A 16,502-nucleotide genomic window follows, 5' to 3' on the forward strand; every position below is an offset into this window, starting at 1 on the left:
TTGTAAGACAGATATAAAAATGAAGTATCAATTGATTACACCACTCTTATGGTGAATCTACCAACAATTTTTACAGGGCTATAAATATGAAAAATAAAGTTATTGAATACTTTAAAAAGGCTAGTATAAGGAAGGATTTTTAAAATTAGGTCAAGTGATATGAAAGTTAGGCTCAATACTGAAATAACCTTTTACAAATTAAAAAACAGGTATCAAGCACAGATCTAGAACTCAATGCACATAAATGCGTAGCTTTCAGTTACAAACTTCACCTAAAACAGCCTTTCTAGGCTTTTAATGACACTTGCAATTTGAGAAATTACTTAGGTGCACTTGAGAGCTTCAAAATTCATGTGAACAAGTTGGTCTTGTAGCTAGTGTTGAGTTTCACATATATAACACATTTCCCAATGCTAAAAAAATGGGTTGGTAGAAATATGCTCCAAAATATTCAAAAAAATCTTTTATCATTTATCTTTTAGTGTTTAATTTTGGGTGTAAATGGGATAAAGGGAGTTTAATTGTAATTAAATTCTACTTGTTTTCTCTATTATAAATAGAGACTCATTGTACTCAAATTGCAACAAGTCAATGAAATATTTCTCTTTTGCAAAAATTCAACACAAACATCACATGCGATTCTTTGGGGTTTGATTGAAATCTAGCACATAGACAAACTATATATTGAACATTAGGTCTACTTGCGGTTAAGTAGAGAAGAATTCCAATTATATATCTACACTTGGTTTGATCTACACCCTTTCTAGCCTTATCTTTGCACAATTTAGCTACGGAGTTGAGTGGGGTTGCTACACTTCAATTGTCATCTATGTTGTATTTCTTCAAAAGTTCCCTAATGTATTTTGTTTGAGAGATGTAAATTCCAGCTTCATTTTGTTTCATTTGTGGTTCTAGAAATAAGTTCAACTCACTCATCATACTCATTTCAAATTTGCCTTGTATTATTTTTGAAAATTCTTTGCACAAGTTCTCATTTGTGGATCCAAATACTATGTCATCTACATAAATTTGAACCACTAATATATGATGTCCACTATTTTTTATGAATAATGTGGTATTAGCCTTTCCCTTAATGAAGTATTTTTCAATTAGGAATAGACTCAACCTCTCATTCTTGACCCTCATTGCTTGATTAAGGCCATAAAATACCTCCTTGAGTTTGTATACATGATTTGGTTTACATGAATCTTCAAAGTCTGGTGGCTGGGCTACATACACTTCTTCTATGAGACCATTTAAGAAGACTGATTTCACATCCATTTGGTAGAGTCTAAGATTTTTAATAGCAAGGGAAGGCTAACATGGTCCTAACGGCTTCAAGCCTAGCCACATGTACATAAATCTCATGATAATCAATTTCTTCTTCTTGAGAATATCCTTGTGCAACTAAGCTAGAATTGTTATTTACTATCTTTCCTAGCTCATCTAACTTGTTCTTAAATACCCATTTAGTCCATATGATATTTTGATTAGTTGGTAATGGGACCGTCCCATACTTGATTTCTTGTAAATTGATTAGTTCTTCTTGCATAGCTTCAATTCAATGGAGATCTTTGAGTGCTTCTCTAAAATCCTTAGGTTCTATTTGATAAAGAAGGCTTGATTTACTTCTTTTCTAGCTTGGCTTCTAGTGAGTTTAGGGTCACTAGGTTCACCTATTATGTGCTTTTTTAAGATGATCAAGTTTATATTTTCAAGCCTTTGGCAACTCATGCACTTCTTCTCCTCTAGTGTTTGGCTGAATGGAATTGTTGGAGAAATCTATCAAATTCTTGGTCCTGGTGGTTCCAAACTAGATCCTTCATTCAGATTTGACAAATTTTGAGGTTGCTCTAGGTTTTTGTCAAGATCAACTTCTTGAAGTTTTTCTTGAATCTCACATGTTTCTTCTTCATCCTCTTCATTGTTATTTTGAATAGGGGTAGATATTCTAGGGTCACTTTTTTCAAAGTTTACATGAATTGACTCTTCTATTACCATAGTTCTTCTGTTCAATACTCTATAGGCTATGTTTTTGCTTAAGTAGCCAAGAAAGATTCCTTCATCATATTTTGAATCTAGTTTGTCTAGATGGTCCTTAGAGTTTCGAATGTAGCATCGACATCCAAATACTTCAAAATACCCAATATTGGGTGGTCTATCATTCTAAAGCTCATAAGGAGTTTTTCCTAAACTAGGTCTCAAGTATACTATTTACGATGTAGTAAGTTGTGCTATCAGCTTCAACCAATAGGAATTTAGGTAAACTAAACTCATTTAGCATAGTTTTACACATTTCTTGAAGTATCCTATTTTCCCTTTAAACGACAACATTCTGTTGAGGTGGTTCTATGAGCTAAATATTCATGTTTATAACCCTTCTCTTCACAAACACTATGAAAGTCGCTCATAAATTCACCTCTTCTATCACTTCTAATCCTAATAAATTTGTTTTTTTTTCTCACTCTCACAAATTCTCTAAACGCACCACTTTTATGAGCAAGAAATAATGCCAATGTATAACAAGAAAAATCATTAACTATCACAAATTTAAAAAAAAAATTTCCACCTAGACTAGCCATGCAAAACTATATGAAGAATTTGTAGAGACATTATGATGGAAATCAAATTTTGGGACTTAAATACTTAATATTGGGAGACCTTGAACAATGTTTTTTTATTGAGAGTTTCTTTAAGAATTTCATGCCAACATGACCTAATCTTCTATGCCACAAGGAAGTGTTCTCATTACTAGCTATAAGACATGCAAAATTTTCTTTAAGTAAATCATCCATCTTATGAACATACATGTTTCATTTTATTTTATCTTTAAATATCAAAGAACCTAAAAGTACCTTACATCCATTCAACCCAAACTTAACTTTGAATCCTTTGTCACATAATTGACTTCTCAAATTAAATATTTTAATAAAGTCATTCAACATAAAGAACATTAAGCATAGTAGGGAGGGAGAGTATGCCTATAGTTTTCGTACCTTTGATATGGCCCTCCCCACTTCCAAACTAGATTGCTCCTCCTTTCTTGAGGTTTAGCTGGATGTATAGACTCTTGTCTCCGATCATGTGTCTTGAACATCCACTGTCTAGGAACCATGTTCCTCCTTTCCTATGGACATTGAGACATATTTCGGGTAGTGTGGTACCCTTTGAGTGGATCCATAAGAGTCAGCACTGCCATGAGTGCTGATTTTACCCTTTTTCCTTTTTATACTTACAATCTATGCTGGTATGTTCTCTTTTTCTATAATAAAAACATGTAACTGATTTACTCTTTGTGGCATTTTTCACCCTTGGAATTTTCATTGTAGAATTCTTAGAGGAGTTTCGACTCCTTTAGAAACTTTTCGACTATTAGACACCACCTTGCCTTTGACTTCTTTAGTTGATTGTTTGAGGTGCAAGCTTCCTCATTTGAGTCCCATACAATGTTAAAAACTTCAATAGTGATAGGTCTTACAAAATAATAATTCAAGTTTCCAAGACTAGCATTTTCATCATAGTAGGAGCATGTTTTGTTTTGGGCAACATTTTATGATTGGATAAAACGTATTCAATCTCTTATGACTCAAGGAGAATTTCTCAAAATCTCCTTTAAGACAATCTCTTTCATTTTTTAGAGATACATACATGGCCTTCAAGGTCTTATGTTCATTTAAACTTACACGACCATTATGTTTATTAAGGTCATCTTTTTTCTTAGTACATTAATTGTGCAACTTGACCAAGGTCTCATGCTCTTCGCTCAAGGCATTTAGTTTGGAAACAACCTCAATGTGAATTATATTTAACTTTTTTTTGTTGGAAGACATTTCGAAGTCGCATCAAAGTAGATACGTCCCCCACGTCAAGGAGGTGGCATATGAGGTAATTAAAAGGTTTTCTTATAAGGATGACACAACGGTGTAATTAAAGAAGATGATATATGTCTACTTATATATTTTCCTTTAAAAAAGCTTGCAGCCCTAAGGGCATTGTAGTCATTGTATATTATCCCAAAACTATAAATAGATGCTCAAGACCCCTCTTCTTTCTCAAATTCCTCCCTAGAATTTTCTCCTCTCCCAAGTTCTCTCTCTCTGTCCATCTCTCTAGCCGAATTCTCTCTTCTTTCTCACTTCTCCTTTCTTCTCCTCATTTTTCTTCCTCTCCTTTTTCACTACCTTGGTCGAGGACCTTGTTATGAGATCTTAAATTCAACATTTCTTTTTCACATTAAAGGGCAGTTAGTCAACCTAAATAATTACTTGAAGTTCAACTTTAAATTCAAGTCAATGATTTAATTCAAGTTCAAGTTCAAGTTGGGTGTTAGTTTACACAAGTTTAAGTGCACTAGAAAATAATTATTAGTGTTAGTGCCCCAAAATAAAAAATATGATGTAAACAAGATAATGAGTAACTTGTAATAATATACTTAAAATAGAACATATATACCTAAACACCAGATTAACCAAAACAAACATGATTATTACACTAATAAGTAATTTAATGTAGAATTAAAATATATTAAAATACAAATTAATTAAATAAAATATTATATTAATTAATGTTTGTAGTTTATTGTACATTAATACAATAATTACGTGTGACAATTAATTGTACACTAATTAATTATAAAAAAGGAATAAATAAAAATTAAAAAATTACGGAAGCGAATGTATTAAATTAATTAATTAATTTATTAATAACATAAGATATATTTTAACATAAAAAAGAATAATTAAAAAAATAATTGACCACTCTTAAATCACTAATTTAATACAGTAATAAAAAATGAATATAATAAATAAATAAATATTTTATTTTATCAATATATTCAAAAAATATTAATTTATTCAATAAATAATTTTAATTTTGTTTTCTGTGCACTAGAGGTCGTCTTCGACTTCCAACCACGCGTAGAGGGGGTTCGATGACGGCCATCCTCGACCTGCGTCTAACGTCAGGCGTCGGCATCGCTGGCTCATCCCGCACCAGCCGAAGCTGCCCTTTCACCGTAAAGCCCCAAGAATGTCGTCATTGCCCGTTACCAGCCTCAGTCGCTCGTTGCAGGCCAAGAGGGAGAAGAGGGGGAGGCCGAGAGGGAAAAGCGAGAGGGAGAACGAGTGCAAGAGAGAGAGGGAGGCCGAGAGGAGGAGAGAAGCGAGAGGGAGAAGAGACGAAGAAGCCGAGAGGGAGAAGAGAGCAGGAGAGAAGAAAAAAAATTTCGGGAGGAAGAGATGCTTTTTGACCGATGGCTTCAAGTGGATGAATCAAAAATTTGGGCGAATTCATGATTCCATGATTTAAGCTAGAGGCGGCTTCATCCCGATAACCTATATCTTTCAAATGAAGCTAGCACTGTCACTGGTGCACCACCAATGATTTCTTTGATTGACCGAAGTAATCGGGATGAACTTCATCTCATGATTCATGTTGACTAACCCCCCCTGAGGTTGTTTCCAAATTAATTCTAAAAACCTCTTATTTTTTTTGCAAGAAGATATTCACATTTTTTCAATTAATTTTTCTTCCTCAAACTCATCATTATCGAGTTCAGAGCATACTTTAACTTCAAAGGCCATGAAGGTTATGTTTGTAACATCTTCTAGATCTTCTCTTTCATTTTCTGACCAGGGAAGAGCTTCATCCCATGTTTCAGCTCTCAAGACCTTTTTTTGAAGTCTTTTGGTTTCTTTCTTTTTGATTGTTAATCAAACAATAAATTGATTTTTACTTCCATATCTAAAGCATTTGCTGTTGTCCTTTTGACTTGTTTGTCATCCCTCCATTTGTTGTTTTATTTTCTTTCATGAACCTAGAAGCTCTTTTGAACTTTCAAACAAAAAAGAGCAATAGCCTCATCATCCAAATCAATATCATAATCAAAGTCATCATTATTTACCAATAATACATTACTGATTCTCTTTTGCATATTATCTTCTTTCTTAAATTCTTTAAGACTCATCTCATATGTGAGATGATTTCTCATTAACTCATCCATAGTTATGGCTATAACTATGGCTATAACTTTGGCTATAATTTTTCATTTATGGCTATAACTTTGGGCATCCATTCCTTAGGTAGGCTTTTTAGAATTTTATCTACCTTTTGTTTGTCAGTGAAGGTTGTTTCTAGGAGAGCTAAGTTACTGAGGATTCCATGGAGTTTTTCACTCCTATTTTCAATGGATTCACATAGTTTCATTCTAAAGTTCCCATGCTCATTTGTGAGAATAATTAGTTTTACCTCTTTGACCTGAGAAGTACCCTCATGGGTTACTTGTATTTGTCCCAAATTTCCTTGGTGCTAGTTGCACCAATGACCCTAGGATCTCCATGGCACGTAGAGAGCACAAAAGCAACTTTAAGGGTTTGTGGTCCAAGGACACTCTCCTTTTCTCCTTTATAGTATATTCCCTTGGCAATTTTTCTAGCTATTCCTTTGTCACTTCCCATTTTATGGGAATGGAGAGTCCTTGAGTATTGATTTCTCATAAATCAAATTCATAACATAGAAGAACATGTTTTATTCTATTATCCAATGAGAGTAGTTCATTCCATCAAATGAGATTTTGTTATTGAAATACCGTTAGCAAACGCTGAGAAGAATTACTCAACATTTCTAGATATTTAACACTTAACCTGACATTTGACCAGACTTAATGAGTGTATTTGCTCTAATGTCACTTGTAAGGTCATACAAGGATAAACCTAAAGAGGGGTGAATAGTTTTATCAAAATTTAAAGCCAATTTATATCTTGATTGCACAAGTAGGAGTTAAAACAAAAAAAACAAGATAGATCACCACAACAACAAAGATTTATATAGTGGTTCATAATCAATATTTCAAATTACTAATCCACTCCCAGGGAGCCCTTACCCTAGAATTAAGAATTCCACTATAGTCAACAAAACAACATCTACAACATAGAGCCTCAAAAGACTCAATTTACAGCACCTGCCCAAAACACTTTGGGACGTATGGTTAACAACTCCTAAACATAAACATCTAGGTCTCAATTAAGGACTACAACACAATTGAAATTGGCAGTTTTGCAAGGGTTACTTACATTCAATGTATCAATACACCTCTTATAAAGCATATATAAAGGTGAAGTATCAATTGATTATATTACTCCTATGGTAATTCTCCTAGCAATTTTTAGTAGTACTATAAATATAAAAAAATATCAAAGCTATTAAATACTTTTGAAAGGCTAGCCATATGGAAGGATTTTTAAAATCAAGTCAAGTGATATGAAAATCAGGCTTGATAATGAAATCACCTTTTACAAATCAGAAAACAAGTATTCAACACAGATCTAAAACTCATTGTACTTAAATACTTAGCTTTCAATGACAAACTGCACTTAAAACACCTTTTCTTAGCTTTTAATGGCTGTTGCACTTTGAGAAATCACTTGGGAACACTTGTGAGCTTGAAAATTTTTGTGAACAAGTTTCACGCACACACACACACACACACACACACACACACACACACACACACACACACACACACACATATATATATATAGCACATTTCTCAACGTTCAAAAAACTAGTCATTGGAGTTGACAAGGTTGATTTTTGGCATTTTAAAAAAATTGGTGAGAATATGATCCAAAAAATCAATAAATCCTATTTTTGTCGCTGAATATGTTGGTAGGTCATGTACAAAATCTGGAGACCTATGAACTCTAGAAAATTGGGGGAGTTGTCAAATCCTTTGGCTATAATGGTCAATTGTGTGGTTGAATGCTTCTTTGAGCACTCAAATCCATCTACAACTTTTGTCAGGGTCGACTCCACCTCTCCCTTTTTTCTTTCAGACTAGGGTCGACTCCTACTTTAAGGACTTGAATCCTTAAATTTTGACTCCATCTTCCCATTTTATACGGGCTTGACTCCATTAAGGTGTGCTCGACTCCTTCAATTTCCGTAGCACTAGGGTTGACTCCATTTTAAATTCAAAACTTAATGTAAGTTGGTGTTGGCTCCATCTTCTCTTTATACTAACTATATCTGCATTATGGTGTGCTCGACTCTATTACTTTCTGTAACATAGTCCATTTTATTTTTTAATCCAAAACTTACTATAACTTGGTGCAACTCCATTTTCTTCTTTTTACTTGCTATATAAGGTTTCTCCATTCAGGTGTGCTCGACTCCTTCATTAACTTTTACTCCTTCAGTAACTTTTCTTGGCTCGACTCCAACTAGAAAGGGGTCAACACCTCTTTTGAAAATGACTTTAGTTTTTTTTTCACAAATTTTACTTATACACTAAAGTAAGTAACTTAGTTTATTATCATCAAACTATAGGTTAGTACAGGTGCTGTAATCATCAACTCTCACACCTACCACCTTGGAAAAAAAACTGCCTTATTTTCTTTGGGGAGGTGGAGACCATTGTCTCCCACACCTCACACCTCACACCTCTTCTCTTCTCTTCCAATGTCAAGAGTGCCTTCTCTTATCTTTCCCTCTTTTAACATAAAATCAGAACCAAATTTTGGTTGCCTCTCTCTCTCTCTCTCATTTTCTCTTTATTTTTTATCTATTTGATCACAGGTACTGTAACTATTTGACTATTTAAAATATAACAGGCACTATGCAAGTGGAAACGTTTATTTTGGTTTCGAAATGTGACATAAATCCTTGTTATCTTTCAAATTTGAGACTTATCAAACTTATATATTATGTAAGGTTGATACGCCCGCCTCTTGCAGTGAGTGAAATGTTATTTTTTCTTTTCCTAGTCAAAACTAGGACCATTAAGCTTCATTATCGGTTTCCTATCCCAAAAGGCAAGAAAGAGACAGTCATATGTTGCCGACATAGATGAGCTATTACTTGCTAAACTCAATTCACTCCAATAATGATCACAGTGACTCCATGAATTCATGAACCCTAATCAACCAAGCAAATGTCACCTTCTCATGGAGAAAGGTGTAGACATATCAGATCAAATTTATATTGCCCCCACCCATGGCTCTTAGCGTGACACACGGCTGTCTTTATTGTTAGACACGACATTGCCTTCTTAGACCACTTTAGAATTGCAATGCCAAAAAACCAGAGAAGGGAAGAGGAAAAGAGAGAAACAACCATCATAGTCACAACTTTCCAAATCCCATGATATTGTCTTTGTTTGATCCAAAAGGAGCAAATATGACAAAAACCAAGTTCAAATCACATAAACCCAAAACATCTCTTAGATGGTTAGTGCTCTTCCCATCCTTCCAATGACCCACTAACCTGATTTTATAATCTCTTTCCTAGTCCTTATAAAACAAAGGCAATTAGAGCTCTAAAAGTGGTCTTTGAAGCATGATTTTGGGGGGAGCCTAAGATACAATTGGGCATTTTTAATGGGTTTTGGGTCTTTGAGAGATAATAATTTGAGGTATGGTGTCATCAAAAGGTGATGGGAACTGGGAAAGGATCAAGAGGAATGATGGGTTATCTTTAAATAAATGTAAAACATAATATGATTAGCACTAATCTGCCTTTGTGGGGATGATGAGAGGGTGCACCTCACACGCTTGGAATTTAGCCCTAATCATAGAAAGAAGAAAGCGTGGGGTGAATGAGGGAGGAGAGGTAGGGTAAGGTTACACGGATGCCATGAGTGTGACATATTATTATTTTTCGTCATCTTATGAAATAGTAGGACCCCTTTATTATTCCTTGGACTGACCAACGAACCACTAGAGGATTTGGTTTGATTTTTTCATGTTGAATTGGTGTGGGGGATGCCTGTTCTCCTTGTCATTATCTTCTAAATAGTTTTCTACACCATAATTTTCTAACTCGTCGAGTCAATTTATGATTCAAGTGGATCGAACTTTAGACAGGACTAATCGAATAGTATTAGAGTCTCTTCTATTTTGGTCGAATCCCTTCGAGTTAAGTCATCACTCGTCAATTATCAGTCGTTAAACTTCAACTTCGAGGACTATTTGTGCGGCTATAAAAATTAAAATATTTAGATAATTACAATTATTTATTATTTCATTGTTTTTTTATTGGAACAATGTAAAACTCATTTTTTTATTATAAAAAAATAAGAAATGGATGAATTTTTTTATGCTTACCTGGTAAAGGTTTACCAATGGAGCTAGCTCAAGAGCAAGAAAAGGTTCAGTATGAGAATGTCGTGGATGGTGGGCATCAATGAACCAATCAAAGTGTTGTAAATGTCAGATGGCAATGGTACCTTGCAAATTAAAGGCTAAAGGGTGTAGGTGTCCCATACCTTCTGGACGTGAAAGTGATCATCCATGAAGGCTGGAAAATCTGTAGAGAGGGAGACTGTTCTTCGATCTTTGTGCTGATAGATAGGTATCGGCAGATGCTGCAGGCTGACAGCACAAGCTCTTTTTTAGTTTATTATTCCTTTCCATCCTTCATTCTTTCCGTAAAATATTCCTCAGCAATAACAACCTACATCTGTTAAAACCAGCCGCACTCTGTCGTTTCAAAAAATTATCTAGATTTTCACCATTTGAGACTTGTTCATGAGAGTAAACTGGTAGCAATCTTTTCTTTTCTATTTCTGTTTGGGGACGAGGGGAAGAAGAAGAAGAAGAATATAATTGACTGCACCAGAGAGTCGTTCGTTCTTTTTTAAAATCTATGAAAAGCTTATTTGTTGCGTTGTGGTGCTAAATATCATTGGTTGATGAGACAAGCTCGAGGATAACGAGAAAGCCGTATGACGGGCATGATGACTTAGCAGATTTCCCATGAATTGCAGTTCTGGAACCTCTGTTGATCGCATAGGAATGGGATCTTCACATGGAAACTGGCCGAACTCCTGATCTTGGAGATTGTTAAAGAGATCTCCCAACACGGATTTACACAAATTTTTTAATACTTACTGCGGCTTGTTAGCAGAAGGCAAGAGAATCCAGTAGAGTCTGGAGAGTGCCCAGATCTTTGTTGTTGGTCTCAGGGCAATTAAAAAAGGGGAAAAAGGAGACAAAGAATAGGCATCTGTCAGCACATCGTCCTTCGATCACCCGCCGCTTGTTTACAAGTCCAATGGGAATTCTTTCACATGGCTGGAGACATGATCTGTGGTAGTCCGAACAGGGGATCTTGTCCGTTCCAGCTTTTGTCAGTCCATCCCTACCTCCATTGGAGTTCCCATCAGAGGTACCAACCCAGCCACCCTCCTTCCCCCTCCCACCCATATCTAAGTTTGTACACAAAGTGGACCCAGTTGAGACGACAAGGAGTTCCAGGATCCCTCCATTTTCTTCCTTTTCTGGAGCTATGTGAACAGGGGGGTGGATGTAGCTGGGTGAATCAAGGCCACAGAAACGAACAAATAAAAAGACCCATAAGGGCCAAAACCCTAAAAAGGGTCAGTTTCCTTCCTCACCCACTGACCAAATTTGTGTTTGAAAGGTTGAGAGATGTTTCTGGTTCTGGTTGTGCATGACAGTGACAACCACTTCGCTTTAGGGTTTGGCACTTTGCCCCCATCTACACAGTGACTGGAACATAATAAGGTCAAGAATGAGAGAAATGGGTGTTGATGAAGATTGAGAGTGAAGAAAGAAAGAAAAAATAAAAACCTAAAAAAGACTGATCAGCTGGTTCTACGATCTCTCTTCAGTCTTCAGTCTTCACCAGCCTGAACCGGAAAAAGAAGGGATGATGATGATGATAAGTTCTTGAAACGTACGTGGGAATGGAGGGAAACCCTAGAAAGGCTGTGTTGCCGGATAAGGCGGGGACAGGAGGCTGCCCCACCCAGAAAGATGGAGGCATCGCCATTACATCCATGCATGCATGCATGTCATGGAGACAGTCAAAGTGAATTGCAAATTCGGAATTCCTACGTAGATTTGTAACCAGGGCCGTCGATGTGGCGGCGCGGTGGTGGGATGGTTAGAGAGAGAGAATCGGCCGTAAGGGAATCTCGGGCAGGGGAGAGAAAAAGAGAAAAAGAGAAGACGTGGTGACAGCAACTGACCGGGTGGCCCGGCATTCGAGGATGGGGGAGAGCTGAGTCTGCGACCGCGGCCGGTCTGGTCCACCTCCGCCTCTCTCACGTCGTTTTCCGGTGACCGCACGCTGCACAAAAGCTACTTCTCGTGCCCCCTCTCGGCCGGACCCGTCTTGCGTTCCGGACGGCACGCGCGGTTCACTAAAAGGGTACCTGCGGTCTCCTCTATACGTGGCACCGCCTCGCCTTTCCTCCCCTTTCTCCCCTGACCTTTTGCTTTCTCCTTCTCCTCTCCCTGCTCTTGCATCGTTACAGACGAAAAAGCTCGGAAAACGTAAAAGAAGAAACAGATTAAAAGAATAATTTTTTTTCTTTCTTCTTTTTCTTCGCATTTTGCATTCTGGTTTAATATTTCTTCTTCTTTTACAGTCGAGAAATGGATGAATCATTCCAGTCGAGAAATGATTGAAACTTTTCAGCAATCTATAATGGGTTTGCCATGAAGCAATATTAAGCTTCCATGAGAGGCCAACCTACTCTTCCTTTGTGCAGAAAAGAAATCAAAACTATAAGATATAAAAATAAAAACAAACTGACCCTTTGAATCTCTGGTTTCAAAGATCCAACCAGAGCGAGCAATTGTTAATCCCACGTCCCAAAGTGAAAGTCACAGTGATCAAGCATCATCCTGGGTTTTCTTCTTTTCTTTTTTCAGATTGGTGAACTCTAATAACATCAGATTGGTCAATTTTTTTTTCCAATCCTGGATTTATGAACGTGCATACACGTGTGCATAGGCATCATGGGTGAGCAAGAAAAAAAGAAAAAAACCAATCATATCTCTCTCCAGTCTCCTCCCCTTATGTGGGGGGATGAGATGAATGGAGATGGACTGAATTCAAGCCATAAGTTTCGGGGAGTATTAGGCTTTACACCATGAAAGAGCCTTCCCCTTGAAGCGGCTATCATTGTCTTTGAACAAGCATCTTCAACAACAAAACTACTCTTCTCCACTCCACAAACCCCAACAAAATATTTCTTAATAGAACACCATTTTGCACCTCATACTTAGATTCTCAACATTATCTATGTGATCATGAGGCCAAAATTATTACTTCACACTCCATAATGCCCTAAAGGCCCCATCTATATCATAGTCTAGTAAGGTATAAACTATTACTTTTGTCATTGATACATGTTATGTATTGGTCGATAGGTATCGGCTTTCTTCCGCGACCGACATGATATATTCAAAAAATTAACATTTAAGTCGGGTCAAGACTCTTGACGAATTAAAAGGGACGAGTCCTTCTCTATGATTCGATTTCCTTAGTTCAATGTTCGATCTAAATTGCGAGTATATGACGTATTAATTTGTAGAGAGTATTGCTTATATTGTTTATACGTGTTGTGTATCCTAAGGTATAAACTATTACTTATGTCATTGATACATGTTATGTATTGGCCGATATGTATCGGATTTCTTTGGCTACCGACATGATATATTCAAAAAATTGACACTAAGTCGGGTCAAGAGTGAGTTAAAAGGGTTGAGTCCTTCTATATGATGCGACTTGCTTAGTTCAAAGTTCGATCTAAATTGCGAGTGTAGGACATTACTTTGTAGAGAGTATTGCTTATATCGTTTATACGTGTTGTGTATCAAGTGACATGTATTACAAAGGGTACCACTGGTTCGATGGTATTGATACAAAGGGTAATTCATGGAAAAAGGGTCACCCTTCTATTTATTAATACTTTTCCCTACATTCCACTTTCATCATTCAAAAACCGCTTTGGTGATCAGATGAGTGGTTTCTTTCTTTCTTCTTCCATCTATATTAAAGCTTCAGCCCCTTGCTTCTTCTCTTATTCTTTTTCAGCAACAAAATTCTACCTTAGTCTTCACCACCACCAAAAAAACAAAAAAAAAACAAAAAATATTACAAAAGTGGGAGAAGAAAGACACAGAAAAGAGATAGATAGCTTCCAACACAACCATCCAAACTGAAATTTCGGAAAGGCAAAGCTCTATTCACCTCTCGTCTCTCATTTACGCATCCAAAATCTACTTTCTTCTAAGCTCGTCTCTCCTCCATTCTCCATCGATCTCACTCTTTTTCTTTTTTCTTGTTTTGGATTGTGGTGTAGATAGGAAGGAGGGAAGATGATTCAGGAGCTGTTGGGAGGTGGAGGGGTGGGAGTGGGAAGCGGCAGAGGGGGAGCGGAGGAGAGGAAAATCTCCATTACGGGTGGAGTCGTTGAAGGGTCTTCCTCGTCGTCTGCCTCGTCGACGTCTTCTTCGGAGCAACATAACCTGAGGTGCCCGAGGTGTGATTCGTCTAACACAAAGTTCTGCTACTACAACAACTACAACCTCACCCAGCCTCGCCATTTCTGCAAGACTTGCCGGCGGTACTGGACTAAAGGTGGGGCACTGCGCAACGTTCCTATCGGAGGTGGGTGCCGGAAGAACAAGAGCCCGACAGTCTCAACTGCCACTGCGAAGTCCAAGTCTGCACCTGCCGACATCGGTAAGACGGGTTTGGGCGGTGGTTTCGATCACGAGCTCCCTTCCAGCCCCATCTTATGGCCCGCTCCGCATAATTCACAGCTGCTGGCCTTGCTCAGAGCTGCTCAAAACCCTAACCCTAACCCTATCCTGAATTCCGTCGCGATCAAGGAAGAGGTGGGGTTGGTAGGATCACACTTGGCTTCTGATTCGACAATTGAAATGAGCGCATTAAACGCGCGAGCCTTGAGCCTGGATCCCATGTCTCTGGCACCTCAAGTTCCCATCGGTCTGTGCAGCTCATTCTGGAGGAGCAATCAACACCAGCAGCAGCATCAACAACAGCAGCAGTTACAGCAGCACCCCTTGCAACACAGCCTGGTTCTGGGTGAAGCTCCAAACAGTGGAATTCAAGACCTTTACCAAAGGCTCAGATCGTCTGCTAATTACTACACCGATAATTCCCCAGCAGCTTTCAGCAATGCAGCTTCTTCTTCTACTTCTTCCATCATGGAAACTGCTCCAATCACCACGGGGGAATTGGGCTACTGGAGCTCTCCATTTTCATGGTCTGATCTATCTACCACTAACGGTGCATTTCCTTGAGATCCTTTTGGTTAAACTGTTATCTCCCGCTTTGCTTTTGCTGTCTTGTGTCATGATATATGAATAGGATAGTAGCGTTATTGTGCGGTTTCTCTTTTTTTGGTCTTCTAAGTGTGCTTGGATGTATGTTTAATTTATGATGAGAACGTATCAAGGAACAAATTCTCGAGAAATTCAAATGATGGGAAACGAGCTAGTGGCTCTTCTTCCTTTTTGATTCATTTATCATTTCACGATTTCGGAAACTGAAGAAACTCCATTCCTTTGGTTATTTTTAGCTTCTTTGCTTGTCTTCTTCTTCTTCTTCTTCTTCTTCTTCTTCTTCATCTTCTTCTTCTTCTTCTTCTTTCTTCTTCTTCTTCTTTCTTCTTCTTCTTCTTCTTCTTCTTCTTCTTCTTCTTCTTCTTCTTCTGCTTCTCTTCTTCTTCTTCTTCTTCTTCTTCTTCTTCTTCTTCTTCTTCTTCTTCTTCTTCTTCTTCTCTTCTTCTTCTTCTTCTTCTTTCAGTTGTTGTTGTTTTTAGGTAGCTTTCAAAAGCATTACGAAAATAAACACAGAAAGAGATCCGGCTGAGTTCTCCGAGGAGGTTCTATACTTTCTTTCTAATACAGTAAAGGTGGGTGATAATGGCGGTGGTAGAGGGATGGAAAGTGTAGATTCTTTCATGAAAACGTTAGTAAGAAGAGGGGAGGGAAGGGTGAAAGCAGCGTTTGGGCAGGTTTGCCAAAAACAGAAATTTGATTCGATTCTTGCAGTATGGAAGAAGTGACCGAGAGTGCAGCCTTATAGCGAGAGAATGGCGATTCGTTGCCTGCAAACTTGCAGACATATTCCCTCTGATCAGTTCTGAACCATTTTATATTACCCGCCTGTTTGCCATCGAGAAATAAGCATGTCAAAACAACTCGGTTCCCAATGACCAAATCTGCAGCTGCACTTCCAGAGAAAGCCAACAAACACGGCATCCTGTATGGGTCTGTACGTTTCCACATTGCATGTTCTTGCAGATAAGGGGAACTGTTTGTAACAATTCGTGCAATGGCTACAGTGAAGCCTGATGAGTCGAGATTTATTTGCCAGAAGGCGTCTCATGGAGGTTCATTCAAGGGATATAGTGAAACTACTCGGAAGATTATGGAGAACTTAGTAGAATCAAGAAAGAAGAAAAAACGTTGCAGTGGACTTGCTATTAAGGAGAGCAATTGCCCATAGTTCTTGATTTTTATACTGTAGGTTATTCTCTTTTCCCGTTTTTCTACTTTGATTGATTTAGCACATTTGTCTTCTGGGTCTGCTCCCTGTTAATTCCCACCTACTGATGCTTCATTCTTGTGAATGATGATCTCACTAGCCTCAGAGTCTTCTCCCAAATTTATCCACTTTGAAGAGGAAGAGTAGCTCATTTGCAAACTTTTGATTTTTTT

General features: G+C 37.6%; 1 protein-coding gene across 1 annotated transcript; it reads left to right on the forward strand.

The window, feature by feature from the left end:
• Positions 1–13,782: 13,782 nt before the first annotated feature.
• Positions 13,783–15,301, forward strand: LOC137952026 (dof zinc finger protein DOF2.4-like). Its single transcript, XM_068799080.1, has 2 exons — positions 13,783–13,985; positions 14,114–15,301. Exon 2 carries the CDS (start codon positions 14,130–14,132, stop codon positions 15,078–15,080), a length of 951 nt encoding a protein of 316 aa, XP_068655181.1. The 5' UTR covers positions 13,783–13,985; positions 14,114–14,129; the 3' UTR covers positions 15,081–15,301.
• Positions 15,302–16,502: the final 1,201 nt, after the last annotated feature.

This window comes from Aristolochia californica, unplaced genomic scaffold (assembly GCF_029961685.1).
Source record: "Aristolochia californica isolate CCGP_79_NKW_82.1479 unplaced genomic scaffold, dmAriCali1.0.hap1 SCAF_15, whole genome shotgun sequence".
Taxonomy (NCBI): domain Eukaryota; kingdom Viridiplantae; phylum Streptophyta; class Magnoliopsida; order Piperales; family Aristolochiaceae; genus Aristolochia; species Aristolochia californica.